General features: G+C 44.9%; 1 protein-coding gene across 1 annotated transcript in view; it reads right to left on the bottom strand.

Annotated features, from left to right (window-relative positions):
- Window positions 1-8457, bottom strand: part of LOC106805900 (ral GTPase-activating protein subunit alpha-1-like) — a 35373-nt gene extending 26916 nt beyond the window's left edge. Inside the window, exons 1-2 of the mRNA XM_014807669.1 lie at window positions 8284-8457; window positions 7636-7759 (exon numbers count right to left, since the gene is read on the bottom strand). Of these exons, the coding sequence (XP_014663155.1) occupies window positions 7636-7759; window positions 8284-8417 (258 nt within the window). The 5' untranslated portion in view covers window positions 8418-8457. The remainder of the gene's footprint in view (window positions 1-7635; window positions 7760-8283) is intronic.
- Window positions 8458-10572: the final 2115 nt, after the last annotated feature.

Genomic DNA, 10572 nt, shown 5'->3' with positions numbered 1-10572 from the left:
CTGGTCTGCCTTTCCTGCTTGCCTGCCTTTGCCTCTGTTTTTTTGTCTTTGTCATCCACTTGTTTATTTCTCTGTCTGTCTGCTCTCTACGCTATCAATATAGTTATCTGCTGTGTACTTCAGCCGTGAAAACCCCAAGCATAGCTGTGAATAATGTGGCTGAGAGTCAGCAGGACAAGATATCGTGCTCTCCAAACCCGGCAGGCCAGTCGAGCTTTCGAGCGAGTTTGCTTAGCGATGTCTCCGGCTGCGAGGTAGATGCTGATAACGTGCTGGCCCATTCTTTCAGTTTGTCATCATCGTCTCTCTCCCTCCCTCCCCTCTCTCTTTCTCTCTCTCTCTCCTTCCCTCCATGTCTCCCTTCTCTCTCTCGCCCTCTCATCGCTGTGCTCACTCATTTTTAGCTCAGCCTTGACATCGTTCAAGCTGAGCTATTGCCATGGGCGTTGTGTTCAGTCCGTCCGTCCGTCCGTCCAGTCAACATATTCGCTACGGATCAACGATAACTCAGGAGAACCGTTTGGCCACATAGTTGGAAATTGTGGTATAGGTTACGCTCATCTCCATCACTTATAAACGTCCTATTATGAAGCACGCAGTCGACTACTTTCGAGCCACAGGCAATTTTTGGCAAAAATGGGAATTCCATTAGTCAGTCAGGTTCAACAGGATTTTTGCTCATTTTTTGGTATGTGAATGAATAAAGCGCTAGGCGTTTTGATATTTTAAAATACATTATGCAAATAGGTAGAGATTTGCCACATTATATAGCAGATTATATAGAACACAAACAGTTCTGTGCGGATGTCACCACTCGTCTGGTTCGTTTTACAAGATTTCATTGACAATATCTTTAATGCAAAACGTATTTCCTCTCAGCCTGCCGATAAAACGTCTATATTAGCAGTAAGTCTTTACAAAAACATGTCCGCGAACGACAGCTATTTATTTCAAACGCCATCGCTACCAAAAAACGGGTATAGCGCCATCTACGCTCACAAATTGCTGCTTCTATTTGCGATTATAAATTATTATTGGCGATATACAGATGGCAATCGTTTCTATAAGTACGTCGGATGGTTGCACAATTAAAACTACCTTTCTTCTACTCACGCATTTGTACAATGGTCTTTTTTGTGGTGAGCTACCGAGTGTTATTGCACACTTCATTCTTAATCTCCTCTCCATTCGACATCACTCTTCTTTCCCCATCTTCCACTCATTTTGGCAAAGAGGGGTCCGCAGGCTCCGGGGGACCGGATCTGCAAAATTTTTTGCATTCTAGACATCAAAATTACTGCTCAGATGCTCTCAGAATGCACCAATTTTTTTAAAAAAATCTTGGGAGGTCCCCCAAACCGCCCTTAAGTGGCCTTCGTCAGCTCTTTAAAACACCAGAAAAAGTAAGCAGGAAAAGTCCCCTTTATTTCTTCCTGGACACCCCCTTTTCAAAAATCCTGGATCCGCCCCTGCTGTGTCCGTGTCAACAAAAAACCGATTACGTAACTGTGATATAATCCAACCAAATATCGAACGTAGTGATAGGATTTAGACGAGAACTGAATCGTATATGTGTGAAGTTTACACGAGTGGAGGGATGAGGGTTGACATGACTCATTCTCCTTACACGTATAAAGTGGAGTAATGAGAGAGAAAGTGGCATATCTACAGAGATGTATGACATGATCTAGATCCAGGATATAGCGTGACATGATGTAAAGGACAGTGGCACGATACAGAGGCAAGCAACACAGTAGGAGACTAACAGTACGAGGAAGAAATCACATGCGACATCGGACACGATGAGGGTGACGCGGTGCTCTATCTATCTACGCACCAGAGCTGGGATCTCTACACACGACACCAGCATGCAGTTGTTCAGAACAAAGAACTGCACGTGTGGTGAGTTGAAGATCTCCGTGCTCAGGTCATCGTCGCTCATACCTGCACGCAGAACCACATGTACATATCAGTCAACAGCACCAGCTACCCCCGCAATACATCTTCCTCTAGTCGCTTAACACGAGCTCCACACATCTAGGGTCCCTATATACAGAGAGTTGCGCGATGACGAGTCGGAAAAAATCGGTCACGTGGTCGCTGGACGACATGTTGTTTCCAAATGGATACGCACGGCTATGGCCGTAAGAAAGTGTACAATTAAATTATCATATGGCGCGAACGATTTGAGTGACATTTCTAGAAATCTAGATACACATAGACACATGTCTTAGCTATAATCTCTGTAAATTTTGAGTTTATTGAAGCACGATTAGTCTAATTAATTACTACGGACCATTGTACAGCGTATCCATACAGCGCTGTACTTAAGCGGCAGCAGTGAGGATCCATTTGGAAACAAAATGGCGTCAAATCCTGAGTTGGCGCAACTCTCTGTATATAGGGACCCTACACACACCTACAACCAGTAAGGACGGTCAGGGAGGTAGATACGAAGCACCATAAGTGTCGTTTACAGAGAGGCGCCTGTTCTAGATAGGCCTGTATCGGTTTGACTCTATATTCAAGAAGCCCCAGAAGTTTAACACATTCAGGAATTAACGATGCTCTTTTAAGACATATAAATATATAAAAACGTGAGCTACGAACCACGACTGTCAAATACAACCTAAACCACACCTATCAACAATATAATGTGCTAAAGAATAGACTAAATGGCAAGATTTTGAAAATCGAATGAACTCAAACACTCCCTGTACATTGCATTGCAGCACATCAATTTGACCTGGCGTTCTACATGGTTTACATGTTTGACATGGAATTTTACATTTTTAATCACTAAAGCCGGGCTTATGTCGTGTTGCGATTGAATGCGACTCGATTCGACTGCAGTGCTTAGGTCGGCTGCGACGCGACTGCCTGCAACTGGCCGCCACTAGTTGCTCGGAATAGAACAGTGGGCAACTGGACACAACTGACGATTTTCCAGTTGCTTTCAGTCGAGTCGGCTCGCAAGCGCGCTTATGTCGACATCGATTTTACGGCAACTAGTTGCTGCCGATCGCTTCCAATTGCTCGAAATCCAGTTGCTTCCAGTCGAGTCGGCTCGCAAGCCCGACATAAGCCCCGCTTAATACATACGTCTCTCACATGACAAGCCATTATATTCGTATCTGATATATCAAGACCCTCACTTGAAATATCATGATTCTCTTACCTGAGATACTGTAATTCTGTTACAACTTACCTGAGACATCAACATTTTGTTACTGAGACATTGACATTCTCTTACTTGAGACAGTGCCATTCTCTTACCTGAAACACCTGCAATCTCCTAACTGAGACATCTGCAATCTCTTACTTGAGACATCTGCATTCTCTTACCTGAGACATTGCTATTCTCTTACCTGAGACATCTGCAATCTCTTACCTGAGACATTGCTATTCTCTTACCTGAGACATCTGCAATCTCTTACCTGAGACATTGCTATTCTCTTACCTGAGACATTGCTATTCTCTTACCTGAGACATCGTCATTCTCGTTAACAAGGCTGTTTAAGATGGAAGGTCCAGCTCCCATTGGAAAATGGCCAAGGTGATTGACAAGGTAACTCATCACCTGTAATATACATATCTATACAATTAGCATATGTAATATGCGTAAGTCGAGAGGGGTAGAGTAGCAAATTTTAATGAGCCACTTTCCCGAATCAAACATAATTGGGCCAAGCAGTCACATAATAAACATGGATAGTTCATGTGAAATAATCAAAATTTTGCATTATGCCATGGATTCCCAACAGTCGAATAAATAAATCCAGTGGCCAATATTTTGTGATTCTTCTATGACCTGCAAAATCTACAGAATCCATCAGGGTTGTGCAACTAAGCAACTCTGCTGCTCACTTCTCCACGCTTTAGTTTTCCTTACTGTCTTTAATTATAACCAATCGCGACAAGTATCAATTAATTTAATTTCGAGATCCAAAATAATTACTGAAGCATAAGTTTCCACAGATGACCTGTTGTGTTAGTCACGCTCCTTTGCTCGTGCTGTCACCAGATCGCAGATCCAGATCCAGATCCAGATCCAGTTCCAGATCCAGATCCAGAGTAGGTCCAGCTCCTGCCACCTGGTGACAGCCCAGACGATCGAGCACGGTGTGACAAAGAACAACAGCAGACTCATCCTCGAAATCTCCGCTTCCGTAAATGCTTCGGGAATCTCAAAAGCTCAGTCGCTTCACACACGACAGAGCGAAGTTCGACGACGACCTCGCTCCATCGCCCGGGAACTCACGGCGCGCGCGCGACACTCACGGTTCTCGCCGTCAGCTTGACGATGTCACCGGCCGCGCTCGCGCCGTCCGTCTGCTCGCGCTTCAGCGACGATGACTTGGACGGCGTCGTCGGCGGCGTCAGGCCCTTGATGCCGTCGAGCAGCGAGCTCGGGTCGCAGTCAGACATCATCGTGTTCGTCGTCGTCGAGGCCAGCTCGCTGAGACTGTGCGCGCTCGTCGAACCCTTGAAGATGGCATTGCCCGTGCCCGTGCACGCGATGTTCAACACCTGCAAAATTACAGGCGGCGGTGGCAGTCTAAAGTACGGTGCTGCCATCTACTGGGCAAGGCGGCGGGGCGGGGGTGAGGGTATTTTGTGTTACACATCATGCACGCACTTCATGAACTGTCGCTAATGGTGATGATGTGTAGTGCTACCATTTTTTGTATAATAAAGGAATTGGTTTAGGTTACAAGAAATGTCGTATGTCATGCGTAGCAGGGTGCGAAATTAACGAGAGTCCGGAGTCAAATACTCCCTGATTTACTGTCGGACTCCCTGATTTGACATATGCAGGAGTCCGTGTGACTCCCTGAAAATTCTGCCACACTAACTAGTTCGTTCCAGAGCACAGCCTCACGGAATTAGCGTATTTTTTCAGCTAATGTCCAGAGAAAATTTGGCAGACGTGCAACCGCATGAATCTTAAAAATAAGCACATGCGTTATTGTTAATATCTTTAATTTTGAACCTCAGACTGCGGACTCCCTCATTTTGCTGCGGACTCCCTCTTTTTGAGGGCAGGGAGTCCGTTGGACTCCCTTGTTCAAAAGTTAATTTCTACCCCTGCGTAGTGTAAGCCATCACTTATGGTTATGCTGTAAACCATGGCTTACGGTGACATGAGTGAGTATCCCACATTGTATGCAGTGCTGCCATCTTTCAGGCAAGCATAACTTAAATTTCAGTGGTACAGTGGCTATCGTGTTCAATTTTCAATTCGAAGTTTGTGAGTTCAAACCATGACTACAGAACTAAATTTTTTCAAGGTAAAAAAATCTTGGCTCACAACACTGGGGACTGAATCACTCGTGACTTGGGTGACCACATAAAATTATGGCCCAATCTCTAGTAATGGGAATGTAAATAACAAATTTTAATGTCACCCAAGCTCACATTGTTTGTAAGGAGGTTGGCCTGATGTAGGGCTCAACTAGTGATTGAGACCCTAGCTTCGTACCTATACAGTTAAATAATTATATGCAGATGTACTAGCTAGTCACTATATCCCACGTAGAAGATACCTATAAGCATAAGAATATAATATCACATAAGTAATTGTTCCTACATACCTTGAAAACTTTGAGCAACAGATTCTTCCGCTCCTGTTCCGGAGACTGAGTGAGCAAGTGCAGGGGTAGGTTCATGCACCAGTCACAGAGTGTCATCATCATTAACACCAGTAGCTATAAGAGAAGTGAAGATATCAAAATCATAAATAGGAACATCATCACCACTGTAATTTCATCAGCATTCTGCATCAGCATATAATGATTATGAACATGTATGCATAGGTATGTCCATTAGGGGTGGAGCTAACTCATTGTACCTGGGTATGGGGGGAGGGGGGCAAAGCCTTGTGTTCTGAGTGGTTAACTATGGGCAATTGGCCATTGACCATTTAATAGTATCTACATTGGGGAGACTGGCATTGCCCACCCTCACTAGCTGCATGCTTATTTGCATTTACACACAAGCACCTCCTTCCCAGAATTAGGAACCAATTGGAAACATTCTGGTGATGTAGTGACCCAAAATTTGGAAGTTTTTTACAGATGTTTATAGTAGTACTGGTTTAAAATCATATGGAAGTGCACGCACACGCACCCACGCACACACACACGCACGCATGCTCGCTCACGCGCACACACGCACGCACGCACACACGCACGCACGCGCGCGCGCACGCACGAACACACACACACACACTGGAATTCTGACATTCAGAATTCAACTTAATTAATGACTATCATATATAATATTCAAAATAACTTTGTTTAATTCAGGGTTTCTTATACATAAGGGGCACAGTGGCGCACCACCGTTGTCAAATTTAACATCGCCGTTGTGATAATGCTCCTGTAACAACCCCAGACATTCACATTTTTAAAATTTTGCTGGAGGAGAACCCCCAGACCACCCCCTCCCTCTCCCCCTGCGTCCACCTGCAGCGTCTGCATGCGTGCATACGACACGCCTTTGAATCCATCATGCGCGTTTTTTACCAAACTGGCCATTACCACCTTTGTCTAATTTTCTCTCAGAAGAAACCCTATTATTTATGATAATTGTCAATAATCTAGATATTATAACAAATATATTATTTTATAAATTACATTTTTGTTCGAAAAGCTCAATTTCATTTCTAATACATGAAGTATCGTAGTATGTAGTAGTAATTCATTAAAAATAATATCATAATAATATGAACTCTATTTCTCATCACTATAAATGCTATATAGTACTGTATTATATTTTTCTTATTGTATAGTTTTGTATTACTTGGATAATTATCTTATATATGAGCTCGTGAAGCAGGTCATCTAAATCTGTTTCCTTCACGCCACATAATATTCCTACATCATCATCAAATTCAATAACGTAACGAGCAAGCATATTCCTCGCTCTTTGCTCTTTGGCTAAAATACTAACTGCGCGTACTGACAGACGACACTTGGATAATAATGATAAAACACATGCGCACGCACACACGCATATGCCCACACCATAGAAATATATAGAGACACCTATATATACGTCAAGAGTCCATATTATCAGAAGTAGATAATAGGGACCCTATTATCCCTATTCCCTATATCCAATATTCCCTATTATCTACTTCTGATATTATGTATAGACTATAGAGTCTCTATTATGGACTCTTGATATACGTATACCATAGAAATAATATAGATAGATAGTATAGGTTATATAATATAGATAATATAGGTTATCAATATAATTTCTATGACGTTTACGTGGGGAAAAAAACACAACGCAACGCACGTACGCAGTTGTATTTACACAACGCAAGCGGTGAACAACTGATTTCCTATTGGCTGCTTAGCGTAGACGAAGTCTGGGCGAGGTCGCCAAAGTATATCACGTGATCCACTTTCAGACATGGCTGACGACTTTCCTTGTTAGCACTACTGGTGTTTTGTTTTCAAATGCGGTTGCTCTGCTTATGTGTGCACGGGTGACTCTTCAGTGCTAAGACTTTGAGGAATAACAGCATAAATACCTGGTGTAAAGTTGTGGAAGTGTTCAAAAAGATAGGTGAGATGTCCATGTTGATAGATAAGTTATGGGCACACGTTATCAGCATCTTACCTCCCAGCCGAGACCCGCTACAAACTCCTCGAAAGCTCGACTGCCTGCTGGGTTGGAGAGCACAGATATCTTGTCCTCCTGACCCTCAGCCACATATATCACAGCTATCTTGTGGGTTTCACGGCTGAAATACACAGCAGATAACTATATTGATACGTCAGAGAGAGAGACAGACAGAGAAATAAACAGTAGATGACAAAGACAAAAAGACAGACAGGCAGGCAGGCAGGCAGGAAAGCAGACAGGCAGACAGATAGACAAACAGACAGATAGACAGACAGACAGACAGACAGACAGACAGACAGACAGACAGACAGACAGTCAGACATACAGGCAGGAGAGGGAGACAGATAGGCAGACAGGCAGACAAACCAACAGACAGGCAGAAACTTACATAATTATATAGACAGACAGATAGACAGAGAGAGAGAGAGAGAGAGAGAGAGAAAGAGAAGAGAGAGGGCGAGAGAAAGAGAGAGAGATAGGAGAGAGAGAAGAGAGAGGAGAGAGAGAGAGAGAGAAAGAGAGAGCGAGAGGGGAGAGACAGACACAGAAAGTGAGAGTGAGAGAGAGAAAGAGAGAGAGAGAGAAGGGAGAGAGAGAGAGACAGAAAGAGAGAGACAGAGAGAGGAGAGAGCGCACACTCACCACTTCTGGATGTCCAGGTTCCTCAGCTCTCTCAGCAGCTTCTCGTTCTTCTTCAGCAGGTCGAACTCGGCGCGCTTCTCCCACGAGAGGAAGCCCAGCTGACACAGCATCTGTCGACAGTAGTGGAACGCCATCGCAGCCTCCTGCGCTCCAGTAGGCTGCTCCGCTTTGGCACTGACGCTGTAACCACGGCAACCACACCACGAAATGAGGTGCCATGACGACAGCACTATTGACGAGTAATGTTGCGACGGGAATGCAAACATGGTAACAAGAACAACCACGACGATCATTGAGCGAACGTAGAAGACGATTAAATGACACGTGAGCACCGGTCTTCTGTATGTGTGCATGCATGGGTGTATGTACATGCATGCAAGTGTGTACGAATTTGTTTTGTGTGTGTTAATAGCAGCATGTGTGTAAATGTGTATGCATTTGTGTATGTCCACGTGTATATATGTGCGTACATCCTTGATTGTGTGTGCATTTGTGTATGTCCACGTGTAGATATGTGCATACATCCTTGCCTGTGTATGCATTTGTGTATGTCCACGTGTAGATATGTGCATACATCCTTGCCTGTGTATGCATTTGTGTATGTCCACGTGTAGATATGTGCGTACATCCTTGCCTGTGTGCGCGTTTGTGTATGACCACGTGTATATATGTGCGTACATCCTTGATTGTGTGCGCGTTTGTGTATGTCCACGTGTATATATGTGAGTACATCCTTGCCTGTGTATGCATTTGTGTATGTCCACGTGTATATATGTGCGTACATCCTTGCCTGTGTATGTCCACGTGTATATATGTGAGTACATCCTTGTAATCCAGGAGGCTGTCGACCGCCATCTCCGCCTCCTCATTCAGCGAGCCGTCGATCGGGAGACATGGCAAGAAGTAGCTAGGACTCATCCGATACCAATCTCAATAAACACGAGATACTAGGATATCCGGAGCATTTTCGCTGCCGGCCGGGGTGTGGGGCGAGTGGCGTGGTAAGTCTGATCGTAGAAGACACCGGGAAAGAATGCAGGATAATCTCTCGCGGTGATGGGGTGGCGGGAGAAATACAGTGGAAGAAAGTAGAGTTCTCTCCTGTGGTGCGTGGGGTGGGGGCACAAACGCGTAGTCATCGAAACATGGTGTATGAAAGTAGGTTAGGGCTGCGGCTCTTTGGTAAGCATGGTCTCTTGAGATGGCGTGATGGTCGTTCCGTGCGAATGGGATGACATTACTGTCAACTGTCTGAGCAGGCTACAGACTTATGGACAAGTGCAATGTCATGAACGTTCAGTCCGTGTGTTTGTCCATATACAGCTCGAGTGGACAACTTAGTGTGTTAACCAACCACCAACAAGTTAGCCACCATTGAACGCGCATTTTCTGTTAAGTGACTGTGCTTCTTTTTAGCTCATCTGACATCAGCTCAGATGCAGGCTTGGAGAATCCCATTGATAGTCCCGTTCGTCCGTCCCGTGCAGCGTCCGGTCCGTCCTGCGAGCGTCGCCGTCGCGTCAACAGTTGGGCACAATCATTAACCGCTCTGACGTCACCGGTCACGATATTCGGGAAGTGGGGGGGTAATCCCGAAAACGAGTTGCGGATGCTCGAAGCTGGGGTCAGAAGGTCAAAGTTCAACGGTGTTACCAGAAGAGAAGGAACATTCCTCCTTAAGCTTAAGGTATAGGGAGGAAATGCAGAATTGCGTGCACAAATCTAAAACGGCTCGACCTAGGCTCGTGATAGTCGGTGATACATCGATGCGTAAGGAAAAGCCATCACTGTGCTGAAAATTGGAGGCAATCCAGGTCAAAGGTCATGGCACAGGGCAAGATTTTGACATTTGCTGAGGACATGGGTGACACCGCGATTGAAAAAACTTTTTTGTTTCAGGCGTGACCTACCATTTTTATGGCTTTATTGAAAGGACCATGAAATGTGCTTTCCACTGACCGTGCGAAGAGAAGTGTCTGATAACTTTAGACCTCAAGAGGAGGGTTAAACCATGGATTGTTGTTGGCTGTTAACAAATGAGTGAACTGCTTTTGCATAGAAGCCCCCCCCCCCCCACCCTCTCGCACCCTCCCCCCGCCCACTTCCCCCATCCCTCCCCCTACCCTCCATTCTGCGGATATTGGGCATGTCCTACAGATGCTGTACGCAACGCCGGTCTGCATATCGCTCACCTACAAATGTGGTACTACGGACGACTGAAATTTTAGCGTTTATAACCGCTAGCAACACACCTCAGATGACCCAACGCTCTGCCGGGCTCTTGTGACT

This window comes from Priapulus caudatus, unplaced genomic scaffold, assembly GCF_000485595.1.
Source record: "Priapulus caudatus unplaced genomic scaffold, Priapulus_caudatus-5.0.1 Scaffold132, whole genome shotgun sequence".
Taxonomy (NCBI): Eukaryota; Metazoa; Priapulida; class Priapulimorpha; order Priapulimorphida; family Priapulidae; genus Priapulus; species Priapulus caudatus.
This window is presented reverse-complemented; position numbering and strand designations above follow the sequence as displayed.